General features: G+C 44.7%; 1 protein-coding gene across 7 annotated transcripts in view; it reads left to right on the forward strand.

Moving 5' to 3' along the window:
- Positions 1 to 18,839, forward strand: part of ARHGEF9 (Cdc42 guanine nucleotide exchange factor 9) — a 189,848-nt gene extending 171,009 nt beyond the window's left edge. For 6 of the 7 annotated variants that reach the window (XM_021405876.1, XM_021405880.1, XM_021405875.1 and 3 more), the window contains 3 exons: positions 3,248 to 3,491; positions 4,196 to 4,264; positions 15,091 to 17,651. In XM_021405876.1, the coding sequence (XP_021261551.1) occupies positions 3,248 to 3,491; positions 4,196 to 4,264; positions 15,091 to 15,272 (495 nt within the window). In that variant the 3' untranslated portion in view covers positions 15,273 to 17,651. Of the gene's footprint in view, positions 1 to 3,247; positions 3,492 to 4,195; positions 4,265 to 15,090 lie in introns of all 7 variants that reach the window. The other variant, XM_021405878.1, reaches the window with a different exon arrangement.

An 18,858-nucleotide genomic window follows, 5' to 3' on the forward strand; every position in this document is an offset into this window, starting at 1 on the left:
TAGCCCAGATGAGCTCCTAAATTTTGTTGGAACCAATTGCATTGCCATCTAAGTGCATTTGAAGATGTCCATGCTTGACAAGAAGTTAAGTAATACATGTTTTTATTTAAGACCTGTAAGAACATGTGTGATAAAATATCTGTGGTTCACGTGATTATTATCATTCTGATACTATGGATGTTAAAATTGAGTCAGTTAGTAAATAATATCCATTTACTGAGTGTAGGCATGGAGAGGGGAAGAAAGGAGAAGTAGCAGCAGATAGCTAAGCCATCCCAAATGATGGTACCCAGGTACAGGTATGGATCTACTCTATGGGTTGAGCTTTCCCAAAGCGAGGTGTAATGAGCTGTACATACACATGTGCCACACACTGGGATGTTTGTGGGCTCTGCCACAGTGAGAAATAAAAGGGTCCCTTGGAATCTTCGGGTACGGATACTAGAGTCTGTAGCCAGTGAGTGGGGAATGGTTCTTCCCTTGTGGAAGCAGGAAAGGAGTGCTCCATCAGCACAGGGCACTGATTGCCACTTGGGGCTGGCTCTGAGCTCCCTCCTGGACCTCTGCATGGCTTCATCCTCTCTGTGCACCCTCTCCTCGGGGCGTCCCCCCGGGGCCGTTTCTCCAGCAGCGGATTGCTGCCAGGCTGAGCTCTGGGGAGGCCGATGGAAGATGATTCATTTTTTCTTGTTATTGAAAAGCTTCTTCTCGAAATGAAAGTAAAAGTGGCAGGCAGGAGCTTGGTGCTTGTTGTCTTTTCCTGATTCCCCATGCGCTTATTTAATGCTCAAGGACAGAGCTGCGGCGTTCCTTGTGTGTTTTCCACAAACGCTCTTGATCGCTGAGCTTGTTCTTTCCTGCTATTGCGTTTTCCCCAACAATAATCTTCCGAAAGCACTTGTGCGATTCCATTACCTCCTTATTGCTCCTCCAGTAACTCCTAGGCAACACCGTTACCTTCGCACCCAATGCTCAGCAGCACCTGCAGCCCCCGGAGCGCCGCAGCAAAGCTGCTCAGCCAGACACCCCCTGGAAGCGTAGCACCCGCATAATGCTGTTAGGGCGTTTGCTTAGCTATTAAAAGTAGCTCATAATGTGTGCTAAACTAGAGAGGAAAAAAAGAAGACATCCAGTACGTATGTGCCTGCAAAAAGGTACTGCACGGAGCGTGGTATTTTCAGCACCAGGCGAAAAGGAGGCTTGTGATTATGTATTTTCATAAGGTTTTTATGAACAAATCTCTACTTAGTCACCAGTGCTGCACAGACAGTATGCTTGATCCTACTTCACCTGCCTCGCGAGGACAGTCTGCTTTCTTCTGGAAGTTTTCCTCAGCAGTGAGTCGGCCGCTTCTCTGTGAAGAGGAATATTTGTGGCTATCACTAATTTAAGGAGCGCATCTCTTTTTTTCCAGTGCAGTTTGTTATTGAGTTCTTTGAGAACGAGGTGAAGATGAATGCTGTTTCTAAGAGCTAGTCCAAGGCTAAAATGTAAACCAGTGCACAGTACTGATGTAACTGAACAAGTTTAGTGATGCTTTGGAACCTTTTCTCAGCGTTTTGGTGGGGACAGAGGAAGAAGATAGAAGCAGTTTTCCAAATTAGGGCAATGCTGAAAAGCTTTACCGATTGCATGTTCAGCCTGAAATATCCTTGTCTTACGTTTTGGACAGCATCGTTGCTCAAAGCCTTCATCCAGGAGGAAGGTATTTGTGCAGTATGGTAGTTAATAGATACTTTTTTCCCTCTATAGAACATTCTAGAGGAGTGGGCCACATTATAAAGACTCCAAGCTCCTGGGCAGTGCCCTGACTCGTGATAGTCTGCCCTGTCTGGCATATCTATAAACAAATGTGTTGAAAAACTATGACGTACAACTTATTTTTTGAGATGAATGATTTGTTTAAAACAATACCTACTGCTTGTCTTTGAAAAAAAAGAAAGCCCTCACTCCTAAAGCTTACTTGAGTAAATAAACGCTGTGTAATGATTTTCTTCCTCTCAAATGAATCCTTTGACGTAACATTTATCTTTAGGCACTTTCAAAAACAAAAAAAAAATTTAAATTTAATTAAATATACCTAAATACTGGGTTTTTACAATGGGTGGAGGGAGACAATCTTAATGGCATGTATGTCTTGTCACTTGAAACACCCTGATCATGACTTGATGTAATTAATAGTCTGCTTTCTGATAATCATTTTTCGCTATCTGTTCCATGAAAGAAGCCAATGCTCCTGTAACGCCAGTACAAATCAGGAACAGTTCCATGAAAGGCAGAACCAAATTTGATGGGCAGAACCAAAAGAAGCACAAAGAGGGAGGGGGGAAAACAGGGAGCTGTCTGTCTTTTACTACGGTTAATCAGCACAATTTCACATTTGTGATTGAGCCGTTGACACAGTCCTCTCAAAACAGCGCTTTTAGTGCTACATCTGCCTTCTGCCGTTTCCCTGCTGCTACGACCACGCAGCCGTGCTGGTTCAGTGGCAGAAGGCTAATTCTGATTATTTCTCTTCCTGATGGAGAAGAGTGAGCCGCTGCTGAAAGACAAGGGGGTGGGAATGATCAGTTTAGAAAGCAGGTGAAGATGACCAGGTTTGGTCGTAAAGATTATAAGCACCAAGGAGGGAAAAAGCAAAAATTTAAGCTGGCTCAAGAGGTTAAAGGTAGGTTATAATGGGATAGAGTTTGAGAGTTCTTTGAGCAGAGAATCAAGGGGATTTTCTCACCAATGTAAGAATGGGAAATTGGTGCCAGAGAAAAGCAGCAGAGACCCATCTCCCCTGACACTGAGAGCACATCTGGAAAAGGGGGACCCAGGTCTGCAGTGCCAAGCAGGCACAAGCTGATTTTGCAAGTTTTCTCTCTACATGCAGCCTTTTTTTTTGCAGCGCAGGAATCCCATCAGGCTCCTGTCATGTGGAGCAGGTGTAGTACCTTGCACTCAGTAAGAAGGCGCTGAACCCATGGGAGATGATGGAAGGGCACTGTCTGCTCAAAGGTGGTTTTTCATTCCTGTAAGCAAAATTTCACAGCATGAGGATTTGTATTTTGTTCTATTTTCTCTGTGTTTCCTCTGTTCATTCAGTCAGCAACAAATACATTCGCAGCAGACGAGGTCGGAAGACTCTGACTCTGTTTCACCATTGCTTCTTTCTTTTCCTCAGCCCTCCTGTGAATTCCCTGCTGAGCTCAGGCTCCGTGAGTACCTTACAATCAGCCCATCTCTCTTTTTGTCTCTGCAGGACCTGATACGAAGAGATATTCTGTATTACAAAGGTCGCATAGACATGGATAAATATGAAGTGGTAGATATAGAAGATGGGAGAGACGATGACTTCAATGTCAGCATGAAGAATGCCTTCAAACTTCATAACAAGGAGACTGAGGAAATGCACTTATTCTTTGCCAAGAAACTGGAGGAGAAGTTGCGATGGCTCAGAGCTTTCAGAGAAGAAAGGAAGATGGTAAAAGAAGATGAAAAGATAGGTGAGAAATATGAAATGGATCTCAAAGGAGGCTGTTGGTAATGCTTAATTTAGCCCCAACTGTTGGAGAAGCCCACATTTTTTTAATTGTAGCATTACAGTTAAACCTTGTTCAGGTGTCCTTGGCTGCTCTCACTGCCATGAATTAGATCTCTTTCCAGTTCAGTCAGTGGTATTTTTGGCCCTCAGCGAGCAAATTCAGCCCATAGCTTCAAGCCTGGACCTGAGTATGTGTGAAACAGAACTCTTGGGCCTCCTGACCCAGAGTCTCCTGGCTGCCTCCTTTCTGCCCTGGCTAGAGGTAGGGAGGTGGCGAGTTGGTGACTGATCAGCCATGCCCTTCCCTCAGCATCGGCCCAGAAATTGACTGCAACAAGGGTCAGTTCAGGCTCAGTTTGTGTTGCACAGCTGTAAAGTACTGGGCGTATTTATGATCCTCTGTATAATAATTATAAATAATAATGGGTCTAATCTTACTTTCCATACAGACCCTGCACAAGGGAGATTATAAGCAGGCCTGTCCTTTCAAGGCAGATTTGCTTTCTGTTGAAACACCTTCCTGTACACACAGCCCGCTGGGTGATGCTTTGCCACCTAGGGAGCTCTGCGTTTGCCAAACAGTGCAGAAAATTCCCCCCTCCCCGAAAGAAAGAGAGGCTTTGTAAGCAATCTTCTGAATTGTATTTGCCGTGTTCCCTTTTTCAGGCTTTGAAATTTCTGAAAATCAAAAGCGGCAAGCGGCAATGACAGTAAAGAAAGTCAGTAAGCAAAAAGGTAACCGGCAACACGCACTGTGCCTGGTGATGTGAGGGTGGAGCGGGCTGGGCTGAATCCTGCTGGGCTAGGATCCAGTGTCTCCCTTGAATTTCCCTCTCCCCTTTCTCTTTTTTATAAAATACCGTTTGTGCTTTGTATCCTTTCTTAATGTATCTGTGGGTCAAATTAATCTCTGGTCTAATGCGGCGGAAGCCAGTGGAATTTCACCAGAGATGAATTTGATCTCGTTATCTCCAGTCTGATGTCCAGAAGCTGTCCCTGGGGGCAGAAATCTTTCTCGGTTGTTTATCTCAGGCTGAGATGGGAGTGAGTGCGAAGATGTGTAGGTGTTTTGCTAATTCCCAAAGTGTCTCCCATTAGAAAAGAAAGATGGCTAACATATTGGACATGGTAAGGGACCTTGCCCTTTCCTGCTTTCGGAAAGGGGATGCTCATGATTCTTGGGGCTGCCTGTAACTTTTAAAGGACAGCACAGTAGTATCAGCTCTAGGAAGGAATGTATCTTAGTAAAGATGTTATATATCTCTAATGTCAGGTTCATTTCCCAACCCAGGCAGACTACAGCCAACAAATAAATGCCATGCTATATACTAAACGGAGTCTCAACTGGTGAAACAGCTGGTGTTAATTATCTCTTGCAATAAGTCTTGCAGCTACAGGTTTTGAAATAGTAAATACGGAGAGAAAGTCGGAGATGTAATTTTTCAAGTTTTCCAAAGCTTCACAAAGTCATAGACATGTTGATTAGTTACCAAAGTACCTCAACACAACCAAGACTATAAAAGGGTTTTGAGAGAATTCATCCTTTCTTGGCTATAGTGAGTCCCAGGCAGATTCTTCCCCATTCTCTACTGGTTTTGGGTTGTGGGGTTTTTTTTTGTTTTGTTTTTGTTGTTGTTGTTGTTGTTGTTGTTGTTGTTTTTTGCAGAAGTTGAAGGAGCTCTTTGCTTTCTGCCTCACCTGTTTGTTGTCTACTGGCTTTGCTGGTCCAGTAGTGGTTCGCTAGGCCAAGTGTAACCGCCATGGTTTGCTGTGTCTCTCCATTGTCATTAGTCTTCTCCTCTCTGCTGACTTCCTATGTTGTCTGCTGAGTTGTTCTCTAAAAGCTCTCCTGGCCAGATTTCCTAAGCTCCAAATATGCACACACCCACAGTCGGGGACATGCACATGACAGTGTCCGTGCGGTTCTGGCAGCAGCAGACACCAACACGAGCGCGGGTTTGCACGTCCACCCCCCACCAGGAAGCAGCCATGGAAATTAAGGCAATTGGAAAAAGTGGAGAATCTGACTTGCATGATGGCCATGGCAAAAACAGTTCTAATTGTTCACCGTTCAATTAAATTATTAATTAATAATTAATAATTTCACTGTTTAGTCATTAAGAATGTGACACGGTTCAAAGGTGCCCGAGCATGCCTACCAGTACTCCCAATTAAATCCCTGTACTTGCACCCTGACAAGCATAATAAGCCTAACTGTACTGTACTGATTTCTTATTCACCAATTGCTCTCATTTCCTCTCTTTCTCTCTCTTTCTCTCAGATGAAAAGTGGGGTGATACTAACTAGGTTTCTCTGATAAAATTAATTAGCTTGTAAAACACAAGTCAGCATTTCTTGTATGCAGGACAAGCTTATGCTGTAACACTGGGAGTTCTTTTCATGAGATGAAGTCCTTGCGATGGACAGAAACAAAGTCAGACCTCAAGCACCCAGTTAGGCAAAGTCTGGTTCTTTTACTGAAATCTGAAATAACCAACAGGACCATTAAACTAGTAGCTCTGTTTCTTTTCTCCTACATTGTGATAATCATAGTCTGGCCTCAAATTACGTAAGTTACTTACCTGCAGTGAATGCTTGGCTGAAAACTCTTGGTTTTCTTACCCTGCTTCACCCAAGACCCAGTGAGGCACGGGGCTGCTGCAGCAGGGAGCTGGCAGCATTGCTCAGAAGAGAGAGGTAGGAGGGCATTCCTGGGAGGTGGCTTTTAGTGACTGATTGTTGAACCTTTCCGCATGCCTTTTACATGGTTGCCAATGAATTTGGCAAGGTGCCGCTCAGGGCTGCCTTTGTCCTCTCCACGCAGCCTCCCGCAGCAAGCCAGGAGCTTTGGAAGGGGGTGAGGGTGTTTTGGGAGCATCAGTTGTACCTGGAAAGTGGTGAGGCCCCTTGGGAATAGGAATGGTTCCACTGCATTCATCAGGGCTATTTATTAGTTTCCAGTTAAGGCCTTTGCTGGACAGGTCCCCATGGCTCCTGCTAGGCTCATGGCTCAGCACCCGAGCTGATGTGGCGAGAGCTCTGCTCCCGTGTCAGTGGATGCCTATTACAGGCTTGTTTCTAGATCATCTCAGTTGTTCCCTCCACCTCTTAAATGGGAAACCATGGTAATTTCCCTGTCACAGAATACTTAAAGAAGAGAGAAAAGCTGTGAAGGAGGTGAAATGGAAAATGCGATCAACTTTGTTAGAGGTGAAGCAGAAAAACATTTTTCAAATAGTATACACTGCAGCTTGCTTCATGTGCTGTTGTACCACACCTCCCAGAGGTATTCCTCGGGAGCCAGCTGGTGCTCGTTCTGAAAGGAAGCATTTACACCACAGCTCGCTGCAGCACACTGGGAGACACTGGGGGGATCACCCAGTAGTGGGAGGCAAAACCCTAAAACTCAGCTTTCTAAATGAATGGAAACTTCTGGGGGACTGAGTGAGAGGACAGTTCTGTGTTGTGAGAGATTGTCAAGCCCAAAACAAGGGTCCTCTGTGGAACACAAGCCAGCCCGTTTGGAAGCAGCCACCTCCTACTGCTCGTACCCACACAGAAATGTGTGCATGCATGCAGTGCCAGGCTTCCTTCCAAATCAATTTAATGATGCATAAGGTCAGATTTCAGCAATATACTGGGATTTGCACTACTTATTGGATTGGGCAAAGCATAATGATATTTAACCAGGTGCCTTAAGACAGCATTAAACCAATTTTCAGCCTTCTTTAAGTCCATTAGACATAAAGTAAATGGGCAGTGTTGGTCGTGCAGCTTACCAACAGATAGGGAAGGGGGCTGTTTGTTGCTTTGTCTTTTTGCATTGATTGTTCAAGGTTTTGCCTCTCGGTTACAGCCTTTTAGCTTCTCTCAATGTCAGCTTTGTTACTGGGAATTGAATTCAGTGTGGTGTTTCCTAGAAATAGTAAAATAATAGGGAAATTTATGTGACTTGACTTAGAAAAGCAACATTTTTTATGCTACAGTTGAGCAAGGGTGCAGTTTCTCTGCAGATCAGTCCAGGTGCCACTGAAGACCTTTGCTGCCTGCACTGGCAAGCACGACATTAAGATAGCATCGAGCTGCACTTCCAGAATTGCGTTTGTGATTGACGATAGCTGTGGAAACAAGGCTAAAGCTCCAATGAAAATGGATCCCTTGTGGATCTCCAGTCCATTCTTAACACAGACACAGGATTATGCAGCTTACTTTTTCTATTTCTGAGTGTCTGAAAACAGAAGGCTCCTTTACTGCCTCTATCTATCACGGGCTTCGTTCTGATGGCCACTTTTAATCTCCCCTCCCGACATTAGTGTTTGCAGCATCCAGAAACATTCAGTTACTTATCAGATCCTCAGCTCTGCCCGCATCTGTTCCCATGCAGGACAGCACACAGGCTGTCTCCTTTCCTCAGGCACATTAGGGATTTTTGCCTGTGTTCCTAGAAGCTGTCAGCCAGCGTTTTCAGGGTGATTAGAGGTTCTACTGCCCAACAAAGAGATTCCATTCTCAAAGCTATGCTTCCCAGTAGTATTTCCATTTTGGAAAATGAAATGTCCGTTCAAAGTTAAAGAAGTGACCTTGGGGCTGAGTGGGAGGGTTTCCCACTGCCAGGAGCTCTGCAGGGCCATGCTATGGGCTAGCTCTTTCTTGTCATTCTCTCTGTCCTGTGCATTCTCTTCTGCACTGTGCAATAGCTTCACCAAAGACAAGTCTTTAGCCTGGTGGTCTGGGACGTGTGGAAGGAGGAAAACATATATTCAATCACCATCATCCCTAGCCTTGAGCTTAGAAGGATGCTGTCATTAAATCTACCCATAAATACCCAGCTATGCAAACCCCAGCAGGGGTTAAATCATAAGCCAGCATGAGCTGCTTTGGCCTGCAGTAAAACTCCCTCTGAGTCACTGAATTCTCCTGCTAACTTCTTTTCTGATCACTTGAGCTTACGGCTAACTATCTCATAAAATCCTGACCCAAACCCTCAACAGCTTTTCTTTGACATCTCAAGCTTCTGCACTTTAAACTCTCCCCCAGCAAGACTGCATAGCAAACAAGATGACTGCATATTAGCATACTTACACTGGCTTCATCTAGCCAGCAAGGACAGGTCTTACCAGGTAACAGAGTCCGTAGGAACCTCCTGTAGTTTTCCAGTCTTTGAACCTAGTTTATTGGATCTTTGTTTCTAACTGGGTTGACGTGGCCCTGGTGTGTTTCCCCATCCTATTCACGCCTGGGGAGACGCAGCCTTAGGAGGAATGAAGAATGCTGAGCAGCACAGACTAAGCTTAGAAACAAAGTGGGGCATTGTGGATAATCAGGGTCATTTCCCTTTTTTCACAGAGCTTCCCACAGCACAGGAGAAATAATGGAGCTAATTGTGGCATGTTCCCACAGACTCAGAGAAATCACAGAGCTTATCCCATTGCCTGTAACATAGAGAGAGACTCCACCCAAACCTCAGAGAGCTCCCATCCGCAGCTTGCCCCGGCACTTCATAGTGCTTTGGTCTACGTGCAGTAGTCTCTGTGATGATCACTGGGACAAATGCCTTCTCACTCAACATATTGTGAACACAACTGGAGTCAGGAGTTTCATCTGAAAACTGACCTGATACTGAACAAAACCATCAATATTTTGGCTAGGAGACCTCTGAGGATGGTTTCGGTGACTCAGCAGTGGGCATATGCTTCTGTGCAAATTCCCCAAGGGAATTTTTGGTGATATGTGAAACAGACCTCTTGGGTTTTCCAGCAATACCAAGCCCTCATCTGAAGAGCCAAGATGTAGCCATCAACATCATGTTGAGATTCCAACTGCAGTAAGGCTGTCAGCCCGGACACTGCTGTACTTTCAGTTCAGTAGCGTATTTCAAGTGAGGGGTAGTGTTGCTGGCTGCATTTCTTCAACCCAGAAGAAGCTGCATTTCAGGGCAGTGATAGATGAAGAGATCTCTTCCTATCAATGAAACAGACAGAGTATTCTTTGCTATCGGTGTAGAGAATGCTGGAGGAGAGGGAGGCTATATACATATGAGACAGGATAAATTAGTTTTCAACTGGCTTTGATGGATAAAACTCTAGAATCATTTATTCCATCTTGCCTCACTTAGCTTTTGCTTATCACATGAGGAATTGTTATCTTACTGTCTAGTCTAATGACACCAGGTAGCAGTAACAGACTTGATAAATAGATTCAGGGAGGTAAAGTTACCGCAGTATTTGCAGATATCTTGGCTGGCCATGGAACAGCCCATACACAAACTCACTGTTTTCCTCTGTTGCATTTCTCAAGGCTGCGGGGTCCCCCAAGGCAGCAGAGAGAACTTTTCTCTTCCTCCAAGACAGAGAAGTTAGGCTAGTGCCTAGAAAAGGGAGCTAAGGCATGTTCTCCTCACCAGCACCTTTCCTGGTAATATCTACCTCTGCCAAACCATTGAGTACAATTCCCTGCTGTGTAAAGAGCCATGGCTAATGCACCACTTAATGCCCTTGAACTGGGTGAGTATGACACAATTTGAGTCAGACAGTTTAGCGTGTAGGTGAAAAGCAGTGCAGTCCGTGGCTGCTCAGGACTGCTACTGGAGGCAGACGTTTCCTGCTCGCAGCGCCCATCCTCACCTCTTGCTGTAAAATCAGAGCCTGCAATCAGCAGAACTGGTGTCAGATACAGAATAGTTTGCTAACGCCAAGTGTAACAGTGACTGAATGAACAGTGGTGAGTGCTTTGAGATCCTCTGTTGAAATGTGCTGAAGAAGGGCAAAGGGCTGTACCTGTTGAGCCATGGCTTCTTCTTGTTTCTTTAAAGAAAACTTGTCTCTATTGCAGGAATGATTAACCGTACAGCAATTAGTGTTCTTGAGGTGTGTTCCCTGCTACCCACGTTGTGTATGGGCTACAATATTCACGAGGAAACTGAATTTCTGAGATGCTGTTGAGGTCACAGGGATGAAGGCTCTGCAGCACAGCACCGCTTCCTTCCCAGCCAGCAGCTGTCCCTCGGCCGGCAGGGAAACGAGGTGGTGACATTTCATTGTCTCCCACGCAGCCCTGGCTAATGAGCAGCACGATATCTAGATGGATAGGTAGAAGAAAAGCCTATGAAATAGCTCCTGATTTAAGTATAAGGCAAAAACTTAAAGGGTGAAGATGGAATAACCATCATGTAAGGCAAGTTCCATAGTTATTGTATAGGCAAATCTGAGTGTATTCGGTGTATGTTTTGTATTAACGCTGGCAAGGCACAGTGCTAATGGAGCCACCCCACTAGGTTATAACTGGATCTCTCTGCACGCGTCCATGTGGATTGCCTGTGAGTTAATAGCATACTCCTAAATCTTGAAGTGCTAGTCAAGTCCTGTTGTAACCTCAGATAGAGGGAAAAACAAGAATTAGAAGGAGAAAAGAGACCGTGATAAATCTTTTTGTTTTCTTCTGAGTTGAGATATTCAAAAGATTCCAAGTGACGTATCCCAGCACTAAAAAAAGACATGACTTCAACTGACAGTGCAGCATCTCTCTTAACCAGTTTTGTCTAGCCAAAGCATAAACCCTGGAGTTTTCTTTGTGCTTGTTCCGAACAGATTTCCATAGCCCCCACCCTGCCAGACAATCCTGCTATGCAGCTGCAGCCTTTCTATTCTGCTACAGTGTAGAATTATGCATGAACCAGCAGAAGGAGCTCCAAGTCTGGTCATTGCTGTATAGCTGCTTTCTTATGCCTTGGAAAGGCAGTGCAGCAGCTGTGTGTAGAAATCATTACTTATCTATCGATTCTTTCCCCTTTGTGCTTTGAATTCTGTTCGCCAAGCAGTCCAAAATTGCATTGGAAAAGAGCTGTGCTCGTTTCTTTCTGTTGAATTGCAGTGAAGTGATGGCTTTGCATATATAAAATCCCTCAAGAGACAATTTTGCACAACAGCCCCGAGTTCTGACGAGAGAACAAACCACTTCAGAGTGGAACAGAAAAACAGCAACCTGTCATACTTTTTCCTAGAATTGTTCTTTCTTGGCTTTTGAAGATGTTCAGATTAGGTGAATTTCACTGCTTCCCCCGCACATAATTCCTGTGTTCCACGTTGTCAAGAACACGGGTATGTCAAAAACAAAGCCATTCTTGGGGCACCTCTAGCTTTTGCAAAGTGCTATATCACCGTTCCACAAGAAAATGTGTTCTCAGGGGATTATCAGCCTGACTTGCCAGAGCACAATTGTTTGTATTTGCATGCCCACAAACACACAGTGATTATGCATGCCATTGAGATGCACAGTTCTGATCATCTAGGCCATGGACGTCATTTGATAAATACGATAAATATGCAAACCTTTGGCTGCTTATTCAAGTAGAACCAACCAGCTTTTGAAACTCATCCAACTTAGATATTAATGATACCAAAACCCTCCATCCTTGAGAAGGGCCAGACAAAAAACTTTGAAGAATATTGGTCTGAGCTTCCTAACAAGGGATGTGGCAGTGTGTGTTTGCATGGGTATGTTCCAGATGGGGATAGAGGTTTTCCAGGAGTTTGGACCAAACTTCTCTTGGGGAAGAACTGAAGGGAGTTTGCTAGTGATCTGGCCAGGGGAGTCTGCCTTTTTCTCTTTTGGAGAAGACAGACTATGGATTACATTCTTTGCAGTGTAATTCCATCAGTGTCAGTGGACTTCAGCCAGACTGTCTTTTCTCTACTTCTCCAGCCTTCCAAGTGCGTAACATTTTGCTGATCCAGGAGATTTCTTAGCATTTTTGTGTTGTAATTAAAGAATACCAGTTCACTCTCTACAAATTGGTTTAAAGACAATAAAGAGCTTAGCCTAGCTCAGCATGGCAGACCAGATGCATCACGAGGCTAGCTGCAATTCTGCAGCCACAGGATGCAAAAGGCATGGGGCTATGTCATTGAAGCACCGTGGTGTTGAGGTCTTCCAAAGCTAGAAACACCTGCTGTGTGTCCTTTGGTAGCAGCTTTAGATTCACAGCTCTTTTGTGTTGTGAAGCATTAGTTAATTATTCTGGTGGCACAAGGACTACTTCCCTTTGGGTCAAAGATCCAGACCATGTACCAATAGAAGAAGATTTATCTCCCAACACCAGCCATGTAAGGGACCACCATATCCTCATCTTCCTAAAAGTTTGTACCAGCCTCTCCTCACCTGGGTGAAGTGGCCAAGCACTAATGGCTGGGGGTCTCCCTGGGAATGCCTACACTTGTGTGTGGCTTCAGAAGTTTACTCTCCAGGCTCTGCAGTTGGTCACACTGCCCACGTGTTGAATTGCCTTCCAGCAAGGCAACGTGGAGCAGGACAGCGGTAGAAGGGAGGGAAGAAGTGGGGCAGACCTGAGCTCAAGCTTTGCTCTTGTGTGACATTGGTGGCTTAAGTTGCAGTGTGGAAAGTGCAAAGTGAGTGTTGGGTCCTGCCAAGAAGGATGGTACAGAAATTGTCTCAGGTATCCCAGCACTGACCCCACGCTGTTCTGCAGACATGCTAGAGAGGTGCTTGGGAAAGACAGAGCAGGAAACTCACTGATGAGAGTGAGGTACAGCTGCAGAACAATTCCAGACTGCTCTTTTAAACTAAGTTTGAAGTAGTAATTTGTTAAAGTGTTGAATTTGTTAAAGGTTAGTGAGTAATGAACCACAGAGAAGTTTTTATCCACTGTAAGGAAAGGCTTTGGTTCCTCCCTATAGGGAACAGAGAGAGGCATGGTGTGATGGTATTTGCTGCAAATCAGTTAGATGTAGTGGAGATGGTATCTCCATTTGGTCTGCACCTTTTTAAGTTTTTAACAATTCAGGATTGCTAAATTCTACAGCAAAGGGGAAGCAAATTCATTCTCTCTCCTAAAGCCATCCCAAAGCCGTAGCTTCATATCTAAAAGAGGCCCTGGATTAAAATATGGCAACATACAGAAATTGTCACGTGAGCTCCATGAGTGCACCTTGTGAGGCTTTATCCTTTGTCTGTAAGTACCCGACTGTGTGCAGCCCTCCTGTTCCCGGGCCGGCCGGCGCTGGTCCCTCAAAGCATGTGTTTGTATGTGGGTAGGAACCTCTAACTGAATGCAGTCACATTTCTTTGACACACATTGCTGTGGTACCTGGGTGCTAATCACCATATTTTGCCTTCTCTAGCACCTTCCCAGCCGAGGATCTCAAAGTGTTTTACAAACATTAATTTATTTAGCTTCACAACCCTCGTGTGAGGTAGGTGGGTCATGCCATCCCGCTTTCCAGATGAGGACACTGATCTACTTGGTAGAGTCACCTCGCTCCTGCGGTTAAGACCAGGGAGGCAATGGCCTCGAGATGGCCCTTGCGAAGCTTGCCACCCGTCACGCGGCTGGGGCTGCCCTCCCCACAGAAGGAAGAGCAGTTCTGCATGCAGCAGAGGGGATCCAGAGATGGCCAGAGCTTACAGCAACCTGCTTCAGAGCCCCGCTCCTCCTGGCTCCTGCCCTTTTCTGGAGTTGTGGTTTCCAGCTGATCACAGCACCCTGAGGCTGAAGGAGGGATTATCCCTCGTCAATGGCATTGCGGAGAGGAAATGCAGAAGTAGCTCTGTGACTTTTCCCTGTAGTCTGTGCTTTGGGGGCAGCGTGCCTCCTTCCTGCTCCTGTCCCATTCACCCTGAACTGCAATTTGTGCGTCATCCTCTACAATGGGCTGTGTAGGTCCCAGCTTGCTGAAGCTCCCCTTTTTAGTGGGAAAGCTGTCAGAGCAGCAGTTACCCCTTTCCTGCACACAACTTGTGACTCACATAGGTGGGAATTGCTTCCCAAGCCACTGACAGGCCCTGGCGATGTAGCCTTGCCAGTCCTTCCATTGCTACCCATTTGGATTGAGCAGAAGCAGCCTTTTCTGCATTGCCTATAGCCATTTTTGGCTGAAACAAGACCAGTAAATTAAAAAAAAACACAACAACCCTATGGAAAAGTCCTATAAACATTCCAACATAACGAGTTGCCCTTTGTATCGGCTGAATAGCATTGAAGTAACACAGATCCCTGGAGGAGAATCCTTCCAAGCTGCCAGCTCTGTCCCATTCCGGCACAGGAGCTGGTGCCGAGTGGTCCTCAGGGTCGTGCTGCTCAGGGCTGGTCACGGGGATGCACTGGGGCACAGCTGCCTGCTGAGCGTAGCTGGGAGGGAGGGCGAAACCCAGCTTGGAAAGTGCAAGTGCTAAAGTTGAGAGCGGGATCAACTGCTGTGGTTCTCTGCCATTGTCTGAGTGACTGAGTGTGTATGGCTTGGCCACGTGTTTGCGTCTCGCTAGGTCACGCAGGACTTTTCCATGAGGGCAGGCGAAACTCTGCCAATACAAAAAAGTAATGGATCTTTTCCAAATCTTCGGCTTGTGGTCGAGGGTAGGTAGCCTCTGAGCTGGGAGTTCAGGCAGCTGCTGCATTTCTCCGTAGATTTGCCGTCTCTAGCATGTCTCCCTGTTGTTTGGGACCCTGGTTATTAAGTGATAACAAGCGATAGCATGACGAAGAAAGACTACTGACCCAATTGCACTTTGACTGATCTGTTTCTTTTTCCCCCCAATCATCGATGCAGGTGTGAGCTACTCCAAGTCGGTTCCTCCAGCCTACCCACCACCCCAGGATCCATTAAATCAGGGACAATACATGGTGACAGATGGCATATCCCAGTCCCAGGTCTTCGAGTTCACCGAACCCAGACGCAGCCAGGCACCATTCTGGCAAAACTTCAGCAGGTTAACACCATTCAAAAAATAATACTTAGAGAGATGGAGAATTTTAACTTAAAAGAACTTAAATTTAAAAATAAAAATAAATAAAATTATATTTATAGATGGACCTTTTTTCGGAGAAGCACTGTTGCAACTAAATATATATACATATATATATATACACGCATTTAAAAAATAATAATATAAATATATATACATATATGTATATATATAGAAGGACCAAAAACTTTTTTTGTTGTTTTTGGGAAGCAGTCTGCTACTAGATTCTAGGAAGCACCAATGATTTCTAATCATGTGACTTGTTTTATTTTATTCCATTGGTCGGACATTTTTTTTTTCTTTTCTTTTTGTCTTCATTTTCATTGAAGTCATCATTGGCATCCCAGAATGCTTTCTTGCTTGTGTGAATTCTTCATCGACGTTCCCCATGGACTACGTTGGTGTATATTTTATTTTATTTTATTTATGGGGGGGGGGGGTTGTTTGTTTGTTGGGGTGCTGGGAGATCTCCGCTCCCTCTCCCTCCCTCTCCATCCCTTCCTTGGCTGTCCCAGAGTTATCATTTCAATGAAGAGCATCGACCCTTTCCCGTCCCTGTCCTGCATTCTCTGGTCTGACTCGTGCCTGTCTGGATGTGCTCCCTTGTGCACCATGCTCTGCTGCGCAGTATTTCTCTGGCTTTAACTGTTTTGTTGTGAGCAGGTGAAAACAAGCAGAAGGGGTAGCAGCTATTTAGGAAGTGAGAGATGGGTTATCCTCAGTTAACTTATTGCATTTTTTTTTTTAAACACTGTCTTGTTCTCAATTCAGTGTGATGTGATCACGCTCAGAGTAAGACTGAGAAAAGAAGATCGGGGGCTTTTATTTCTTTTGTGTTTAATTTTGTTTCTGTGGGGTTATCTTTGATTTGGATTCATTCTTTTTTTAAGCTGAGATTCAACAACTCTCTGAAAAGCCCACTCCTATCTTTGTTTTCCATGCAAAGATAAAAGCTTAAAAACTGACGGCTTCATGCCCTCCATTCCAGCTAGAGAAAATTGGCTATTAGGCTCCAACAAATGGCCACTTTTCTTTCTTCAGGAACTAAGGTCCCATCCCGCTGGCCACACTCAGGCCTGCACAGTACTGCATTAACGAACCACTGATTGCTATGTGCAGGAGCATTGATTCCAAAAGCGAGGGCCATGCCCGTGCTCACTGCTTGCTCTATAGCACTTCAGATCGCTGGCTTCACGTCGGCACTGACCTCCCAGGCAAAGTGTAAGCTGCCAGTAGGCACCCATTAGCAGAAGGATAATTGGGAGTATTTACCCAGTATTTAATGCACCCAAGCTGCAGAAACATTGAGGATTGCCTTTCAGGAAAGGTACAGATGTGACCTGAGCAGTTCAGCCGTATGCCCATGACCTAATCCAAATCACCGACCAGTTAATCTGAACTGCAGCGATGGCAGCTGTGTCAGCAGGCTCGGGAGTGATTAGCTGAATTCTCCACATCTCTTTCTCTCTCTTTTTCTCCCTCTGGAGATTCATAGCTGTATTTTCAAAGACACTTCCTACAATTTTAGCCTTAAGTACATTTGTTTCCAAGCGCAAAAGCTTATGTCTAAGCTCGTAAAACAAACCACCGTGCACTAGGACAATGGGAATTGTTTAACATGGTTTAGAAGATGAACTTTAACTTTGCAGAGCTATTCTGCAACCCCCTTTAAAAACGTGACTCAAAGGAATAGATCATGGTATTTATAGTTTTCTTTTGAATTTGATACACCCTGTTAGACCTCAGCCCAGCAGCACAGATCAACATTTTTTTTTCCACACTTCAGAAAATGGCAAAAGCAGAGAGTGCGATTTTAGTCTTTCCCTGGAGCTTGGGTCATTGCAGGGCAGGGCAGAAGGCAGCAGCCGTATTTTTTTATTTAAGTACAAAAATAATGTCAGCACCTTATAGTAATCTATACACCTATCAATGCAACAATGCCAGGTTGGCGTTTTGGAGAGGAGGAGTGGCCCCGCTGTGACAGGCAGCAGTAAAACACTGGGAATCGCCCCCAGGAGGCAACAAAATTTTATATCGGAACAAATTTCTACGCTCTTTTGTATCTTTGCATTTTTACGCTCAGATTTTCATACTGAACATGTAGCAAGTGTTGTGTTTGCTTAACAGAACGGGTATTTAGAGAAGTGAATGAAATTGGTTTGCAGAAGTTAACGGCAATGTTTCACTGTTTCTGAATGGCTGGAGAGAGATGCAGAGAGAGAGAGAAAGAGAGAGAGATGACAATCTGTTGTCAGCGTGATGGAAGTTCCGCTTATTCCTTTTCCTTTTTAATTGCTTAGGGGAAAAAAAAAACTAACAAGCACATTAGTTAAGCCTATTCATTTACTGTTTTGTGCCTCAGAGAGTGAGAATGAGACATCCATAATTTTTATGAGAAGATGCTTCCTAAATATTCAGCGCTAGGAAAAAAGAAACTCCACCGCCACACCATTATTTGCATCATAAATCAAGACTCGCTCGATCTGACAAGGCCACTTGTTGGACTCGCAGCTTCCTTCTTAAGTGGAAAGCCAAAACAAACGAGCGCCGCTAGCGCTTGCCGAAGCCGGGCAGCAGGCAGAGCAGCCGCTTGTTCCAGAGGGAAGAGGGGCTTGGCTCTCAGGCATGGCGCTCAAGAAAGCCCTTCCCCTCCACAAATTGCCAAGGTGCTGCAAGAGATGGAGTGTTATCGCAAAGAAGAACCAGCACTGGGTCCCACTTTTACTACCTACTGTGGCTTTCCCAATAGGGAGCAGGGTTGGGCTGCCTCGTGTGTCTGAAAGTGCTGGCAGCAGCACAGATGCTGTCAGATCGGGGTGATTTTGACTGAGCATCTGATACAGACTTTCATTTCAATGCCAGACAGGAGGAACCCACTTACCATTCCATATGCAGAAACAAGAGAGTTGTAACAAACTTACACGTTTACGGAATTTCTCTGGCTGAAACTATATATATATATAGAAAAAAAGAAATACCCTCTTCCCTAGGTAAATGACATGCATTACCCCTTGACCTAGACACTAGAACAGAGGATCTAAATTCAAGACTTTCGTCTCCCCACCCTCTCCAAAACAAACAAGGATCAACCTAGGTGCATCTAACAGTTGTAAATAGAAAATAATACATAGAGAAATATATTTGAAATTTGTTTCAGTTTCTGGATGGTCACTGGCCATCCACTGCAATGTTATTGATAGTACACTGTGGTGCTTTGGGTTTCTGGTTTTGTTCTCTTTATGCTCTGTCATCTTTTCATTGCAGCTACATTTCAGGGAACATGTATATTTAGTAGCTATTGTAAGTTCTGCATGGCATCACCGAGCTTATTTTTCCTTGAGAAGAAAAGAAGAGTCTGTAGGAGTCTAAAGGCACTATGATGACAGGGACTTGTAGCAGAGAATTAAAAAAAAAAGTTTTTAAAATTCTAGTTTGAAGCCAAATACTGATATTTTAGTGCTTTTGGGGTTTTAACAGTAAGAGAAAAAAAAAAAAAAAGGATTTTGGTAACCCGGCTGATCCGCACTTGCCAGTTTTATTATTTTGTTTATATTGGACTGTTTGACCCTGTC

This window comes from Numida meleagris, chromosome 8, assembly GCF_002078875.1.
Source record: "Numida meleagris isolate 19003 breed g44 Domestic line chromosome 8, NumMel1.0, whole genome shotgun sequence".
NCBI classification, from domain to species: Eukaryota; Metazoa; Chordata; class Aves; order Galliformes; family Numididae; genus Numida; species Numida meleagris.